This window comes from Orbicella faveolata, unplaced genomic scaffold, assembly GCF_042242905.1.
Source record: "Orbicella faveolata isolate gen_17 unplaced genomic scaffold, um_ofav_v1 contig_34, whole genome shotgun sequence".
Taxonomy (NCBI): domain Eukaryota; kingdom Metazoa; phylum Cnidaria; class Anthozoa; order Scleractinia; family Merulinidae; genus Orbicella; species Orbicella faveolata.
This window is the reverse complement of record NW_028301563.1, coordinates 18,027,501-18,045,207: the sequence shown is the minus strand read 5'-3', so window position 1 is coordinate 18,045,207 and position 17,707 is coordinate 18,027,501. Positions and strand designations below refer to the sequence as shown.

The window sequence follows — 17,707 nt, the reverse complement described above, 5'->3', positions numbered from 1 at the left end:
TTTCAATTTCTGATTTAACATATTGCTCCTCAATGATCTTGTATTCTGTGATTGGACTTCTTCGTCCCAGCCAATACTTAATAGTTCCTGGAATGGACTACAATCGGTAAACCATCTTCCCTCTATGATGAATGGCGGGCAAAGCACTCCCAAGACCTTCCATAAAAACATCCTGGTTAACGTTGAGGTCTATGTTTATTTCAGGGTCCTCTCGCACCCCAGACCAAAGCCTTTTCTTTATTTCACGAAATAGTTGACAGTGAAATGATTTTGTTCTATCCCGAAGTGATTTTTCCGATGGAATGAAAAGGTTTTCTTTACGAACGAACGGAAAATATTCAGATCCTTCATCGTCCCCGAAGGGTCTCCACTCATCGAAGCGAGTGCTGTAGCCAATATAGTGAATTTTCAATCTCTTGTTGGGTTAGTCAACCTCCGTGATTTCAATATCATACAGTTTTGTATCTTTTTTCCGTGTATTGACCTTTTTAACGGGGGTGTATGCTGAGTATTCGTTGCAGAATCGCTTTGGTTCTTTTATCTCTCTCTTTGGCCTGTCCGCCATTTTGAAAAATTGCACCGGGGAGCATGCGCATTACCTGAGGTTAGCGGCCGCGGCCGCCTGGAGCCGAGAAAAACAAATGTCCGCCGCATTGAGGAAAGAGTTTGATATGATGCTTTTGTTCGCTTCTTGTCAATATGCAAGCAATAAATTATGTTATCCCTTTAAAAGGACCATCGATAAAAGCCGGAATATGAAACATCCCGGAAAATCCCGGAACATCAAATATTAGAATGATTATATAAAAAAACGGTATATAGTTAAACAAAGCAAGAACCACGAAAGAGAAATGAGTAAATCAATCAATCAATCAATCAATCAATCAATCAATCAATCAATCAATCAATCAATCAATCAATCAACAAAAATAACTGGTATCAGCTCCGAATACGCAAGAAACGAAAAAAAACAAAAACAAAACAAAAAAACAATGCAAATGACTGCAATGAGTGAAGGCTCGCTACATAAATATTTTAAAGATGATTTCCAGTCCGTATTGTGCAGTCACAGCGCCCTGATGTTTATAAACATTATAACGGCTCACTCGATCGAATGCGAATCGATGTTATTCGTTACGAACCACACACTTCATCTTTAACCTTTCAAATTATCTTTCCAGCAGCTTCTTTGCTTTTTGACAGCTGCGAAGTTGTTTCATCAGGTGATATAAGAAAGAACGAAGCATAAAGCTTCCTCCGCTTCGCATCCATAATGGCGGTTGTTTGACACTTTGAATTTACTTCATGTAAGTAGTTGCGAAATGTTTACTTTTTGTGATATCTTACACGAAGTAAAACAAAAAACGCAAACAAACTCTCGAGAATGCGCAGTACGGACTGTAAAATAATCATCTTTAAGTAGCGATGTCGGGAAGGAATGTACAAGTTATCCCCACTTATTCATTCCTGCTAGTTGTTCGCCGTTAGTTAAATCACGGGACGGTCCCTTATTTTTCTGCGGGGCTAAAGTGGTCCATTGCCCCAATTAATATTCTTTTGTTCTTGGCGAAGGAAACCTGGGGAGAGTACCCTTCCCCGTGGTAGGGACAAGCTATACTCTACCCAGATCTCGTCCATCGTAATAAACCAAGATAGTAGCGGTCGAACTTTTCAATCAAAACGAAAAATATGGGGGTGTAAACAATCTACATCAGTTTCTGATTTCTTAATTCAGTCTCCTACGTCAAAAACATGCGTATACTCGTTTCTTTCCACATGGTTTAACAGGGCACATAGTCTTTTGTCTAAACTAGTTCAGACTACTCGAGTACAGGTGATTTATTAATTTGCCGGACGGAACTTGCTTGTTTCATAATAGCTTTGCACCATAAATTTACGTGCATCGCAAACCACGCAAGTAATTTAAACCACGCCACCAATCCTCTGCATGAATAAAGATGGCGGCTGTACATTTTACGAGAGCACCATGCGAACCTTACACAGCCCACAAAGTACAAGGAAAGTCATATTTTTGCAGTATTTGTCCAGGTGCTAACGGCATAGTGTATGCTAAGTTTGAAGATGTTAGAACTTTTCTGTTCGTTTTTGAGAGCGTTGTTAAAGTTTTTGTGTGCTAAAACTGACTATGGGTAAATTTACCAGTCGCCATCTTTTTTCCTACGGAGGATTGTGACACTTATAGGAGACCCTATGGCACAGCTGAACGTTTGCTGGCAATGCTCGTTTTCAAAAGTGAGGAGGAGGAAGCGTAGCCGAGTGGTTAGCGCGCCGAAATTGAAATCCTGAGGTCGCGGGTTCAAGTCCCAATCCGAACACTTAGCTGGAGTTGTTTCTCGATAGAGCCCTAGTCGGTGATGCTTGTGAATATTCAACTGGTCTGCCTCCATCCAGTTGGGATTTTTGGGCCTCTATGTCTGGTTGATATATTTGTTTCTTTTAGTTGAAGTGGCATGCCTGTCAACTAACTTGGCGTAGCGAAGCGCGTTGACCGCTATAAACAACAACATTCGAACAGTTTTTTTTTTTTTTTTTTTTTTTTTAAGTGAAAAAGCTGTTACAACTTCATAGTGTTTGTATAGGTTATCATACGGTTTCGAGTTCAATTTGGAATTAATTTGCACTAGTGAGTTTTTCAAAAAGCTGAAATTGCACGAGCCGCTTCGGCGAGCGCAATTTCAGCTTTTTGAAAACTCACAAATGCTAATTAATTTCAAATTGAACGAGAAAAAACGTATTCGTTATCATTTTACGTAATATCATTGGCTTTGAAAATTTCCTATTGTCTTTCAGCCAATCATAATCCAGAATTAAGATGTGTAATTCACACTGGTGTTACACTTTTTTGCACGGGTGTTACACTTGAACTGCACTGCTCTCAGCCAATCAGAATCGAGTAATTTTTTCATGTATATTATTAGTTACAATAATCTGTACGTTCTGGAAGAGAGAGACAGTTCAATACAATACAACACGACAAAACATCCTCTGCAATTTGTTGTTCTCGATATTTTATTTGCTACATCGACAAACACTGAGCTGTTCTTTACCGAGTAGTTTTTGTTCACCAGTGGGCAACCAAATATTAAAATAAAATGTAGGTTGGTGTATTGATACAGCTGGTTTTAGGACGTAACTTCTGTAAACCAGGTTTGTGTATCTTTGGGAGGGCATAGAAAGCGGCTGAGTCAGCCAGTAGTATTTTTAAAAGCCAAATTTGGAACAAAAAGAGTTTCCGTGGCAATTAAAATAATTTAAAACAATGGCCCATATATTTCCTGATTTGAAAATGAAATAAGGAAAATGCGAACACGAAGAAAAACACTGATAGGTGGGTTATTGTTTGGACAACATGGGCTGAAGAAAAAGGAAATAGTCCAGAAATCATGTTGTAAGCTACGAAGGCAGGGAACTTAATGAGATACTAGAGAAGTTTTTCTCCGGGATGAGAAAGAAGGATGGTTCGAACTGAGAGCCAGACAGTTTGTGTGCAGCGTCCCTAGGGCGCGTTTCTCGAAAGCCCCGGAAAATTTTCGGGCCTGCAAAGCCATTTTTAATTTCTCTGTATCTGAAAACTGAGAGGTGTATACGCGCGAAACTTCTTGTATGAAGGGAACCTCTGTTGATATTGAGAATATGTGAATAAAACAGCTCTGTAATCTTAAGGTTTGAGATTTTGCTTCGGGTCAGTTAACGTTCCGGGTGCGGAACCTTTTCGGGACCTTCGAGAAACGGGCCCCTGGACCGTCATTTAAAGGAAGCTAAGCAGGCAGTAGCATTTCCATTGCCAACGACAGAGAGTTTGTCAATAGTTGTGAAGTACTCGAAGAGAAAGCTCGCTTCCTCCGTGAACAAGGAACAGGGCTAGGACAAACGTCCTCGTGCGTCGAAGCTCGCGTTAAAGGCGGTAACCACCGATGTAGCACTTCGAATTGCGAGGCCGCTAAGAGCACCATGACATGTAAGTCGCGAAGATCTTTTATTCAAGACTACACTGATCGCGTGGAGAACATCAGATACGAATAAATCCTACGAAATAGAACGCATCAGGGAGGACTTGCAAGAAAAGAAGGGCGGTTCAACAGAAAATGCTTGCAACAGGTGGGCCAAGATGTTCAGTGAAGCTTCAGACGACGTTACCGTCACACAGACCCGAGGTAATGAAAAGCACTGAGCCATTTTAACTCGCGCTGATTGAACGCCCGAAGTATCAATTGGCAGAGAATGGGGATCCACAGCATTAATTCCATTAAGACTCTTTGGCCGTTCAGGCCGAGATTGAAGATAAAAGGCTCACAAACCACAGTGCACGAAAAACGCTGGCGAGGAAACTCAAAGCTTCCATAGCCAACCAACCTCGTCCCACAATTATTGGCGTCACTGGTCATACAAACGAGGGCTCTGTAGCAGACTACGAGAGAAGCGTTGAGAATAAACAACGAGTGATTTCCTCAATCATGAGCTCAGACTGTCAGGCTCGGATGACCAACCAGTGCCGTCCTCTTCAAAGTGTTGGCCGGCTTTGATGGCTGTCAAGTGACTATCAATGTTCCACAGGCACAATCGATTTAAGATAAGATTTGAAATTTTTGATAAGCCTGTTAAATAGTTTCACTCTTTGAACTGAAATTTACAGACATTCGAGTTCAGCTCCAGATGAGAGACCCTGAGAACGAGGTTAGAGCAATCATTGGTTTGATCACATGATGTAAAGTCAATCACTTGTGCGTGACTAAATAAATATTGTTAGTAAGGTAATCATTCGGTTTCAAGTTCAATTTGGAATTAATTTGCATGAGTGAGTTTTTCAAAAAGCTGAAATTACACGAGCCGCTTCGGCAAGTGCAATTTCAGCTTTTCGAAAAACTCACAAGTGCAAATTATTTCCAAATTGAACGAGGAAAAGCGTATGATTACTTATTAACAATATAAACATGAAAAAATTTGCGTGGAGGAAGTGCTGGAATGTCTTTCTTGAAGCCATTTTTTTCATTCGAAGTATTTTTTTCAACTCAAAGTTTTCGCACAAAATTTTCGTCATCATTTTACGTGATATCATTGGCTTAGCAAATTTCGTATTGTCTTTCAGCCAATCATGATCCAAAATTACGATGTGTAATTTGCATTGGTGTTACACTTTTTGTACCGATGTTACACCTGAACTGCACTGCTCTCAGCCAATCAGAATTGAGCATTTTTTCATGTATATCATTATATGTGTTAAATAAATTGGAAAATTTCTTTGTCTTTTAATACATTCAACAATTAGGTTATGAGCGAGAGATTTCTATCACGCTTACAAATGGAAAGCGAATAATCTTGTTGTTTTAGTATGAATCTATTAGTCGTACAAAACTTCGTGTAAATAGTCTGCAGAGTAATTTCGAAACCAACCGCACACCGCTGAGCCACTCACTATTCACAGCAGAATAGATAGCGATTAGCGTAGCTAATCAGAGAACGGCATTCATAATAGGAGGCCAGTAGATATATTGATACAAAAACAAATATTACACAGCTCTTGAATAAATCCCTCAAGCCGCTTAATAAATTCGACGTCAATATACGATGCAATAAACTAACATTGGACATGTTCTATGTAAATCAATTGACATCTTCCTTGAAAAGTTTCGGCATCAATTTCCCCGCTTGCATGTAATTAAACGCTTGCCAATAAGCTGGACTTAGCTGGTTGGGACTCGTCGTGAAAAAAAGAATATATCCGACGAAAAATCGTTTTGTTTAATGGGCGCTTTTTTTGCTGGATCCGGCGAGCCTAAGAGAGCAGATGGATGGTGTCAAGGTAATTTCGCATTTACTTAAATTGAAATTTCGGTTAGGCAATAATTTGCGTTTTCAAGAAGACAAAAAAGAGCGATATTATATTTCACTCGCGCAAATGTCAAGAGGTTTATTTTATTTATTCTTATTCTTCCTCCAGTCTTAATTTCGCGATTTTGGTCAATTCGCGAAAAACGCGAAAATTAGACGGCAGGAAATAAGTGCGAACATGGTATAATCTAAAAACCATTAAGGTCTTTCCCACAAACTCACGCCCAGCAGAATTCGAAGCCTTATTTCAAGCCCTTCACTGCAAAAAAATATTGTGGTCTATAGTTCATTAGAATCAGTTGAATTCGAAATTGATCTTAATTTTTCAGTGTTAAGACGGCGTCTCAATATCTGAAATTTCACTCAGATTTTAAAAATCCCCCTTACAACACTCTGTTCAGACAACTCAATTAAGAACCAAAAAATATCTCCTAGTGTTATGAACCAAAGAGCTCAGATTGTTCATGCGAATGTTATTAGACGTTCACAGCTGCTATCCCTAAAACTAGTTGATTTGCTAGGCAAAACCTGACAAAACGAAAAATCAAAACCTTTGTTCACCAAAATAAATGTCATAGATGTCTGTATTAACAGGAAACATTTGGCAGTATATACACAGCTGTAGATGAGAATAAAGTGAGTTCAATTTTAAGATCGAATCGAGGAAGTGCTTTTCTTGGAAAAATTCTAGGTACGTCCCCTTGTGCTCAAAGAATAACGAACGAGTTGATATATAAAACAAGAAAAATAACATTTTGCAAGGAAATCTCGAGCAGAATAAGCAGTTATTTAAGTGCAAAAACCTCAACAACTGTTACCGTTTCTTCAATATTTCTTCAATGTTCTCTACAGTGAGCAATGAGGCGCGAATCAGTTTGCAGATTATCTAACGTTTCGATATCATTTCCTTTTGATGCAGTTTAGGTTGAAAGCCAGAAGTGTCAGAATTATTGATTAAACAGCTTTTCAGTGACAAAGATTCGTATCTATATTTGTGGTGTATTTTAAGTTACACATTTTAAAATGCAAATTAAGACAATTAAGGCAAGGAAGGCAATTTAAGTTCAAATACAGCCGTTGAAAGAAGATATTAATTACCATGCCATAAGTACAATGCCATGTTGGAAGTGCGCGCGCACTACCCATGAAAAGCGGAATGCACGCAATCAGAAAATAACATAAATCAAGAGACTTTCATATTTCAAAACTGGTACGAGAACGAGAAAGCCACTAATTTTGATTCTAAAGTTACTAATGTTACTAAAAAAAAAGATCGCCGGCGAACGAATGAAGGAATACAGCATTTCCTTGACCAACATGAAATGAATATTTTTTATTAGATTTTCGAGAAACAGCATAGCAAAATTAAAAGGGAGCTTAAGCAGTGACGACGGCGAACCCGAGGACAGCGCCTAGAAAAAAAACATTGCCTTCGAATTTCACAGTTGTTTAGATCTGTTCAGTGCGCATATTGGTCTCAGAATTTGCTCAACCTAAATATGTAACGCTAGCGTTCAATAGCAAATAGAAGTACCAAAAATTAGCCACCCTCGTTCGCGTTCTCCAAAATACGCAAAACGTGGTCATTTCACGTCGTTGTTTTGCAGAGGACGGCAAAGAAATGCACAAAGATTTATAACGCACGCGCACAGCCATTGCTTTGCTCATTAAACCTTTTGTTTGGTGGCGTTCTCGTCACGGAAAATTCACATGTACATCACGACAGCTCAAACGTAGAAATGATGAAAGAAAAGTGCTAACTTGGTAATGTTGTGTTGCTTTACTTGCAGAAAAATACTTGCGGGAGACAGCAACTGTATTTTGCATTGTTGATAGCCACTTTTATCCTTATCACTTATTCAGGTGAGGGTTTATTCTGATATCATAATATTTTAACCATTAAATGTCTTCAGCGCAGTGGCCTCCGGTACAAACCGTCCGGGTTCGAGCCCTGACTGGGAACATTGTATTGTGTTCCTGGGCAAGACATTTTACTCTGACAGCGCCTCTCCCCACCCAGGTGTATAAATGGGTACCCGCAACTTTAATGCTGAGGTTGTTCCCTGTGATGGACTAGCATCCGATCTAGGGGGGAGTAGAAATACTCTTAGTCGCTTCATGCTACAGAAACCGGGAGAAGCTTCGGCCTGATGAGTCACTTGGCTCATATCCAGACTTAACATCACCTTACCCACCTTTTGGTAACGAGTAAGAAAAAGGAATAATAATGCTACCTAGTAGTGATCAGAAACCTAATGCACAGCACTTCTCCTGACTTGTAATTAGTATATTGATAATGATATGATTTCGAGTTCAATTTAGAATAAACTAGCACGAATAACGTTTTCAAAAGCTAACAAAATTGGCAGTCGTTGTAAAATTTACGAGTCGAAGTTTTCAGATAACTAATAAGTTGCTTCCATGGCTACCTTTATCTGGTTTTCCGGTGTCAAGGCCCTGTGGGCGAAGATCAAAGGAAAGTGGACTTCTTACCGGGACGAGAATGCAAACTGATCATTATCCTTCAAACGGTTTATTAATTTTTTTATACATGTAAAAATCAAAATATGCTCGCATTTTCATTAGTTCTTACGATCTATTGGAGGACAGACGTATAGATGACGTCATTAACCTTTTTTTTTGTTTCTTTATTATATAAAACAGATAGATACAATACTATCGAGCGTCTGTTACGTTTAGTAATGTGGTAAGAACATCAGTGACACGCTCGTCGCATTTTTTACGTTTATATCTGTGATCTATTACTTAAAAGACGCACGGCAACATGGAATCTATGTGCTAACGTAAAGTGCATGCCCACATCAAATCGCTGTAGTGCCACAACTCTTTTCTTTGTCTCCGTTTTTCCCATTAGGCTTCACTCTTACCAGAAATGCCAGTGAGGGGAAACCTCTCGATTACCGTGTCACAAACAGAACTGTTCCACATGAAAGCCACCAGACTACAGAAGAGCCTCCTGCTAAAAAAATTACTACTAAAAAGCCAACTCCCAAAAAGGCTACTAGCAGCTCTTGTTTAAAGAACGCGTTTAAGGAAGTCTTGCTCGTTGTTGTCTACAATTATCCCTTCTACGACAGTGTACCTCATCTGGTTGCCCTGTATAAACCTGCCTTCCCTCATCTGTTATTCTGTGGTCCGCCTGACGATACAGAGCGCTCAGACATCCTCAACGTCGACATCATCAGAGGCTTTCTGGGATACGAGTGTCTTGGTCGAGCCATACGGAAATATCCAGGATATAAGGGTTATTTCTACATCAGCGATGACGTATTGCTTAAATATTGGAACTTCCCGAATTTTGACCGTGGCAAGATTTGGGAATCCTCATCCATCCGGTCTAACCCTGTTAACGAATCCCCAAGCACTGAATGGTACTGGTGGGCGAGTCGGTACGGCTTGGAAAATTGTCGAAGAGCTCTTGGGGATGTGGCAAATATTACCCTCAAGAAGACGAAACTAAACGGAAAATATCTTTTAAACACTCTTCTGAAAAACAGCGGTGGAATACTAAGATGCTTCGGTAGTCGCTCAGACGTTTTATACATTCCTCAAAAGCACGCCAACGCGTTTTCAATTCTGTCAAACACGTTTTATAAACAAAAGGTATTCCTAGAAATTGCTGTACCGACCATCAGTCGCCTCTTAGAACTAAGCGAGAACATCACTCGTCTCCCTGGTTACTACATTCCAGGCAAGAGAGGCGACCCCCGAGTGAGTGACAGCAGGTTTTTCTGGTATCTTTATTTTCCGCATAAAGAGTACTCCTTTATTCATCCATTTAAACTTCATCGAGAGGAATTAGATAGCAAGTTTAACTTGGTCATGTTGAAGTTTATTTTTATAGAAAACATCAAACAGCTAACGAAATGCATGCCAACTCTCCTGTAAGCCCGCACTTAGAAAATTTTGTGGGAAAAGAAGGTCACCAGGGCTTTAACGCTATTAACACTGGGGATGGAGGGGGCTGGCAAGGGCGGGGAGGGAGGGTTGAGGCCGTTACCATATGGAAACAATTTGGTATCGCTTGTGACGGGTTGAGGAACTTGATATGCCAATCAAGTTTCCGTATTTTGGCAGGCATGATTTTCAAACTTAAATTTGCCTGTGTTTTGCAGTGACCTTACTTCTTACAGAAGTTAGCTTTCTTTACAAACTGTGACTATGTCCAATGTTCCAATCAAGCTTCCGTATTCTGGCAGGCATGATTTTCAAATTTAAATTTTCCTGCATTTTGCAGTGACTTTACTTCCTAGATAAAGTTAGCTTTCTTTACTATTTGTGACTATGTTTGAGCCTTAGGGTTACGTTGAATTTAATATGGCCGATCCAAGAAGGCGGCTGTTCAGAAATAATGCTTCCATTTGTGCTTCATGTGACGTCATCATTTTAAGTAAAGAACCTCAAAGAAAATAAATAATAATATTAATCATTCAAGTTCCATCGCCATAGCTTAAATACTCTAACAATTGCAGGGGAGGGACTCCAAAAGCACGCCTACTGCGCGTCCCCTCCCCTCATGGTCATAGAAGATCAAAACAGGCGCGGTCTGAATAGGGTTAACCGCTAACGATTTCTACTCCTTTCCTGGATGAGATATTAATCCATCCTACGGTTACCCCCAGCACTTAATTCGCCGGTATCCATTTATACAGCTGGGTGGAGAGAGAGGCACTTTGGGAGTAGAGTGTCTTGCCCAAGACCACAACACAATGTCATCGGCCAGGGCTCGAGCCCGGACCGCTCGATCACTCGAGCGTTCGATCCCGAGTCGACCGCATTAACCATGAGGCTACCGAGCCTCTCAAGAATTAATGCAAGAGCTAAATTTATTTCTATGAATCCTCTGCTGTCGATTGATTTTGTCTTTAATCTTATACGCTTATCTATGACAAAATTCTCGAGTTTGATTGGCTCTCCAAGCGCGCACTTATCACATAATTGGCGCACCTTCACGTAGCAAAGAGTCCAAACACATCTATCTAACAACAACCGTAATTGGGCACTACCCCCTTTGCGGTAATTATCTTGTTATTTGCAGAACTTATGCGGAATATATTACGTAACTGAAGTTTTTAACCTCGAAATTTGTTAGAGATAAATTAGCAGCAATCGGACCTCGGTTTGTCCAATTCAAAGAGTAGTCGTGCTGGTAATTTTGAGGGGACACAGTCAGCTGGCGCACATGCGCATTAGGTACCATTTCATAGCTAATTTGCATATCACAGAGGCGCGATCCATACTGTTTTTAACCAAATATGATAAAAAAAATATCATAGGATGAGCAAAAGCACGCTCAAAAACAGATTTTCAGTAAACAATTGAAAATCAAGCAAAAAAACTGCGAAGATTGAAGATTTCTAAATGTACTTTGATTTCAGGTTAGGAAAACGCACCAAAAACGCTTCAGTTTGCAAAATTTTCTGGGGAGCGGGGGGGGGGGGGGAGGGAGGGGGGAAGGCATGCATGCCCCCAGACCTCCCTAGCAGAATAGGCCGTTTGGCCCCATATTTATTACTAGGCAGCCACTCACAAAATCTTAGCTAAAACCTTGATTCACCGCATGCCAAAAATGAAATTTATTACAAGGGGAATGAATAAATAAAATTGATATATCCCTAAACATCAAACAAAAAAAAAATGCAATGCAGCCCCATTAGTTAGGCAATAGCACTTAAATGTGTCCAATACGTGGTTATGTTTCCCTCGGAGTATAATTTTGACCGAAAATCAAAACGACTGTGTGAAAGATAAAAAAGTATTTGTTTGAAGCCTGTTCTAGGCAATCAGATTGTGGCGAGTGTCAAGATTAAGATTGCGACAGTAGAATATCCCCCTCCCCCTCCCCCCCAAAAAACAAACAAACAAACAAAAAAATTCGCACAAGGCATAGGGAAGTTGAGGGGGTGGACGTAAAAAAAAAGCTGAAAAAGTCCCACCACTTCATCATTTTTCTAATGGTCCGTCCCTAAAAGAGAAAGAATAGGCTTCCGGTTTTGTATTAAGAGCAATCTATTCGTATTAGAAGTGGGATATTCCATACAGAGCAAAACATGCGGAATTGAACGAGTATACCAAAAATCGTGTAATGAAAAGAGAAGTTACATGTACACTACATATTACATTATCTAACTCGCATTATCTTACTCGCCTGGAATCTTGGAGCCATGAATTTAACACTGGTAAATGCGAAGTGATGAGTATTTTGAAAAAGAATGATAATTTGAGCCCTCTGCAATGTCATTTATGTGGTAACCAGTTGAAAGCTGTATGTGAAGTCAAGGACCTTGGAATTCACATTACTTCAAATCTGTCATGGAGCTTGCATGTGAACAAATTTGCAAATAAGACTAGCAGTGTACTTGGATTTATAAGAAGAACAGTGGGTCCAATATCCTAAATTGTTTTCAAAATTTTATAAGACCCTTGTACGTCCGAATGTTCTCTAGTTTGGCGTCCGAACCTTAAAGAAGACCTAAACACCTGGGAGAAAGTACAACGTAGAGCTTTTAAATGTGCCCTTGGACGTATTGGGCGAGATTATGTCCTCCGAAGAAGGTCTAAAGTTCCTTAAAGAAAATTATTTTCGTCGCTTTACGAGTGCTGTAAGACAATAAACAGAGTTAACAGACTGGACCCTTCAGTATTTTTTTAAGTTTGCACAAGTTTTTCCACCACTAAGAGCCAATCACCGAGCAGTGGAGTGGCAAAAGGTGCGTAACATGTGCGTGCTGTGCGCGACATTGAACGTGCTTCAATGTGTTGCGCAAAAAAGTTTGATGATTTTCTCATTCAGCCAAGATAGAATACTTCTACCTCAACAGGTGTGAATTTGTAAGACCCAGCCAGGATTGTTTTCCTATCTTGTACTCCACTTGGAACGGAGTAAGAGTCACCAAAGTTGGTGTAGGAGTTACTGTTACTGTTTGCATAGTCATTGATGCAGATGTCATGTCCTCCTCCAAATGTTGGGCCATGAACTGTGGTCCTTTCAATAGCACGAGAAGCCCTTGTGACCATGCTCTTAAATGGTCCAAGACCCTCTTTGTTGCGGAGTGAAAATATGAAGGCATTGGAAGTCGAGCTATAACCACCACTGGACTCTAAAGAAAACACAAGTTTAAAGCGGAATGAGAATTTCAGTTTAAACATGAAAACTCGACCAAATTGTAAAAGAAACTTCAATTTCGTATTGCTTATAATTATGGCATTGAAATTCATCTGGAAATGGTGTTTTCGTACTGTTATTCTCTCTGGCACCGAATTGGAATGACAAAGAGTGCACTACTACAGAATGGTCCGGTAAAGTAGAAAGGAATGCAGAAACTAAGGATATCATTTACCCCAAGATATATCAGTGTATCCTCCAAAAACGTACTGTCCCTTTTTGATGATGGTTACCGTGTCACGCTTCCCATCACACTTGCTGTGGAATGTACTGATACTCCAGCCGTGAGTGGAGGCGCGGTAACACAGCACCCACTGAGGGTTGCTTCCAATAGCAGGCGACAGGAACTCATAAAGGCGAGTTTGATAAAATGCATTGTCTGTTAAGATAGCGGAGTCCATCCAGAATCCTGAAAATAAATCATTTTCAGAATGTAGATTCTTCCATTTGATGCATGGATAATGTAGAAACACACCTTTCGAGTACAAAAATAACTTAGTGCTGTACATGTAGTTAAATAATTTGTTGGAAAGATCACAGGAAGTATTGACACTTAAGCTAGCCAAGGTTACTCTGCTGCTAAACGAGGAAGAGAAAATTAATACAGCAATTTCTTAAAGACAATTTTCACGAGGAAAAATTGTGAGCCAAAAATCGACTTGTGTAAGGCCTAGGAGCTGTAAACACTATCTTTAATTAGTTCACACCTGGCTGAACATAACGTAAGGTTGTCAATGCCTCAACGGATCCCAGCTTGTTGGTAGCTTTACACAGATAAGTTCCAACGTCTTGAGGACCAAAGTTGGAGATATTCAGTGTACCATTGGCAACAGCGGTCCGACCTCCCGGTAACGGCACAAGTCCTCTTGACCAAACAATTGTTGGCGGCGGAAAACCAAAGGCTCGGCAGGAAACCGAAGCAAGTGAATTTGCTGTTACTTTTATAACTCTGTCAGGAGTCTCAATGAACTGTGGAGGAACTGAATTGATAACACAAAGAAACAAAAGCAACTATCATACCAGACATTTTAGTTCAATATGTACAAGCCTTGCAGTAACCATGACCATGCGGTGCAATGCAATATTTAGCTTTAGGTCTACTTTCTACTCTTTCCCTTCGATCTCTCTTAAAGCACACTGGTGACCGTATTTGATGTAACAGAATCCCGACAAGTTTTTTTTAAAGGTGGTCAAAATCATCAAATTTGCCTATCAAAAGGTCTTAATTAATTTAGTTATAAACGCATTTGTCCGCTTCGTTGGTTATTTATCCCGTAATATCCAACGCACGCTCGCGGAATAATTGTTAGCTTACTTGGAATGAGTACAAAATAAGTAAGGACTCGTGCAATGGAGAGGAAATTCAACATATACATGTATGTCTGAATTTATGAAAACCGCGTCAAATTTGGAGCAAAACTTTCGCGCTTGCCTGCCGGCGATAGTCGGTAGGGAGGCCTTTGCGGTGCTCGAAAAGCCAGGGGAGCTTCCGTCAAGAAGGGTTGGGGAAGACGGCCCTGGTGCCTGGCTACCAGCGGGGCCGCCAGGCTCTAACCCCAGGGGGGTTGGGTTGGGTCACAGAGAGAGACATTTTCTTCACTTAAACTGCTCATTTTCTTTGCAGGACAGCCTTGGCCAGCAATGCCCTGCAGCCTTAGCGGTCTGCAGCCAGCCAGCCAGACACATGCAAGATGGGTCAGTATGCTCTGTGTTGACAGACTGCTTGTGGATGATTGAGTGAAAAAGCCTGTGTATTTTCTTGGAAAAGTGTCAGGGTGGTTGTGTTGAAATTAGCACGGTTTTCATAAGTCCAGACATATGTATATTAAAAACAATAATAACAACGGCGGCGACAACAACAATAGCAGAACACGAAGACATGATTGATCATAGCAGTTTGCACAAAACTTAAGCAGTTGTGAAATTAAAGCCTGAAAACTATTCAGGCCCGAACGGGATTCGAACCCTTGACCTCTGCGATGCTGGTGCAGTGCTCTACCAACTGAGCTATTAAGCCAATTGGGAGCTGGTCACTTTGTGAAATCAAAACAGCCATTGACATTCTTACGTTCAACGGCAGCATTTGGATTTATTTGAGTACAGAGCTATTTGCTGATTATGTACATGATGAACTGCTTTTATTTTGGATGCCCTCATTTACCATCAGATCGAAGGCTTGGCAACATTTTCACCACTAAAGGTTGCACAAATGATAGCTGCTGATGGTCTTGTTAATTTTTTTGTGCGAATCCGAGTGCGTATCCGTCCGGTCACTCGATACGATACTTGTTTCAAAAACAAGCATTGATTTGCGATTCGATTTGTTTGTTAGGCTCCATGTTTGTTTTTTACCTCCCAAACATCTTACCTTCAACGAAAAGTTTCACCACCTTCTTTACTTCTCCCAAGACATTTGCAGCCGTGCAAGCATAACTCCCCGAGTCATTGTAACCAGCACTCTTCATCTGTAGCTTATTGCCTTGACCGTCCGTATTCACCAGTCCTGTTCCACTTAGTTTACTCCAGGATACGCTAGGCTCTGGATTACCATCAGCTGAGCAGTAAAACGTGGCTGTCTGGTTCTGAGTTACAGTAAGTGAGGCAGGAGATACAATCACTTCTGGAACAGATATTGACTCCCCTGCATCACCTTTAGGTCCCGGATGTCCCGGAATTCCCACGTCACCTTTAATGGAACAAAGCAAGTAAAAGCAATAGTAAAAACGACAAGGTTTTAGCAATGATAACGACTGACTGGATTTGATTTTTTACGTGTCACAGGTATTATTGTACTTGAGTCATTTAAGGTTAACATTGTATATAGAAATCGAAACGTTTATCAAATGGCTAAATATCAGCTATTAATCTGGATTAGAAATTTTCCGCCACGTTAAAAATTAAGAACCAAAAACTTCACTGCGTTTGCGCTTTCCACTTATTTTACTTCGTAAATAGTGCGTTTATTAAAGAGAATAAATCACGCCAACAATTTGATGTATACATTTCATCGTGAAATGCAAATAACAAAAAAACCCGTCCACTTTTTAACTATTTTACACAAACATATAACCCCATTCTCCCCGAGACGAATTGAAAATCACGCAATTCAGTTAAAACACGATTACCTTTCTCTCCTTTGATTCCAGGGGTTCCAAGATCTCCCTTGATTCCTTGTTTACCCGGTTCACCTGGCATTCCCATTATACCTTTCGTTCCTTTTTTACCCTTAGTTCCTTTGGACCCTCGTTTACCACGACTCCCTTGATTTCCTTTTGGTCCGGGGGGCCCAGCTAGGCACATTTTATTTGGAGCGAGGCAGTAAGACTCTACAGACTCCGCAACAATCAACTTCACGTATCTCTTTAGACCAGCGCCGGCTTCGTCTAGATCAGAATCGCTGCGGTTCGTTTTCAAGCTGCGACGGACAATTTTAGCCGTGTATTTTACGCCTAGGAAAATTTAGGGAGTGATTAACATTTTGTACAATCTCTACATGACGTGATAAAATTCCGTTTTCTTCTGTTTTGAAACTTTTCGATTAATCGAGTCTTAGATTCTCTTTGCAATAACAATGCAGAGATAACAGACAAGTTAGGAGAACAAAGCGCATCATCAACTTGAGTAACCACTAAACGTGTTTGGCAATCAACGTGTGGGGATCGAGGTTAATAGGCCATTTCCGTGTTACGTTGTGCTTCTGTTTCGAAACGAACCCTCGTGCGATTTAAATATTTCATATGAACAGCAGTTTGTTTGCATGAAAATATATCTGTAGGGGAACTCATTTTCACATGAATGGTTTTCACATGAAGATTTGACACCGAAGAAAAAGACACAACTCGGAAAATCCCTATTAATGATTAGAGCCGCTGGATTATGAAAAAATACTAGCCGGGTCACTAGTCGTTGGCATGTCTCTGGCATTTCGCGGAAAGCCCGGAATGTCTCTAATTAAAGTACATTCATTCGCTTTAAATCTCTTGCCTTGGATGATAAAAGAAAATCTTAATTCAATAGAGAGTGATCATAATGATGATGACCAGAAAGAGCTACATGTAATGAAATGAAACCGTTTGGTGGTATGCCATAATGTTACTGACTCATCTAATAGATGACAATTTAACCACCTAGTGTTTGCATGGCTTGTGTCGAAGATAAGAAGTAACGGATAATTCGCCAAATATCTTGCCTAGTAGCTCAGTGAATTCCAAGATCGTCTTCCATGTGTCAGACTCGTTCGAGTAGAGTTGCTCCCAAACATATCATATGAGCCTCATGATAATATAGTAACATAGTAATAATAATTAATATAGTAATATAGTTTGTGACGGAAAACGAAAGGAGTTCTGTTGATTGGTTCCAGTAATTTATAGCTACAGGGAATACTGTAACGATAATTCCAGTAAAACGTACGAAAATGTTGAGGCCGGTAAATGAAGCGATGTATCTCCGTAGTGGCAAGGAAATTCTAATGAGGTGTCCCAGCACTGGCAAGGGATAAATTGATTGAAGTTTATTAGAGCGGTTCTCATTTGAGTGTCGAAAGTAATTAGACAATTACTTTGGTTTTGGTTTTGGTTTTACTACGGCTTGAGATTGGCTGAGTAGTCTAATTGGTAAGTAATTGGTTTGGTTTTGGTTTTCCGACACTCAATTGAAAACCGCTCTAAA

At 40.2% G+C, this 17,707-nt stretch overlaps 2 protein-coding genes and 1 non-coding gene across 4 annotated transcripts in view; 1 reads left to right on the top strand and 2 right to left on the bottom strand.

Moving 5' to 3' along the window:
- Positions 1-5,375: 5,375 nt before the first annotated feature.
- Positions 5,376-10,300, top strand: LOC110060540 (uncharacterized). The gene is made up of 3 exons (XM_020767328.2): positions 5,376-5,821; positions 7,641-7,713; positions 8,726-10,300. The coding sequence occupies exons 1-3, from the start codon at positions 5,807-5,809 to the stop codon at positions 9,757-9,759; spliced, it is 1,122 nt and encodes a 373-aa protein (XP_020622987.2). The 5' UTR covers positions 5,376-5,806; the 3' UTR covers positions 9,760-10,300.
- A 1,123-nt stretch (positions 10,301-11,423) lies between these two features.
- The window catches only part of LOC110060552 (peroxidasin-like), a 6,896-nt gene continuing 612 nt past the window's right edge, over positions 11,424-17,707 (bottom strand). The window contains exons 2-6 of one of the 2 annotated variants that reach the window (XM_020767340.2): positions 16,162-16,485; positions 15,405-15,722; positions 13,744-14,016; positions 13,212-13,445; positions 11,424-12,971 (exon numbers count right to left, since the gene is read on the bottom strand). In XM_020767340.2, the coding sequence (XP_020622999.1) occupies positions 12,661-12,971; positions 13,212-13,445; positions 13,744-14,016; positions 15,405-15,722; positions 16,162-16,485 (1,460 nt within the window). In that variant the 3' untranslated portion in view covers positions 11,424-12,660. The remainder of the gene's footprint in view (positions 12,972-13,211; positions 13,446-13,743; positions 14,017-15,404; positions 15,723-16,161; positions 16,486-17,707) is intronic. The other variant, XM_020767341.2, reaches the window with a different exon arrangement.
- Positions 14,981-15,053, bottom strand: Trnaa-agc (transfer RNA alanine (anticodon AGC)). Its single transcript has one exon. It is a non-coding gene; the product is annotated as a tRNA-Ala (tRNA).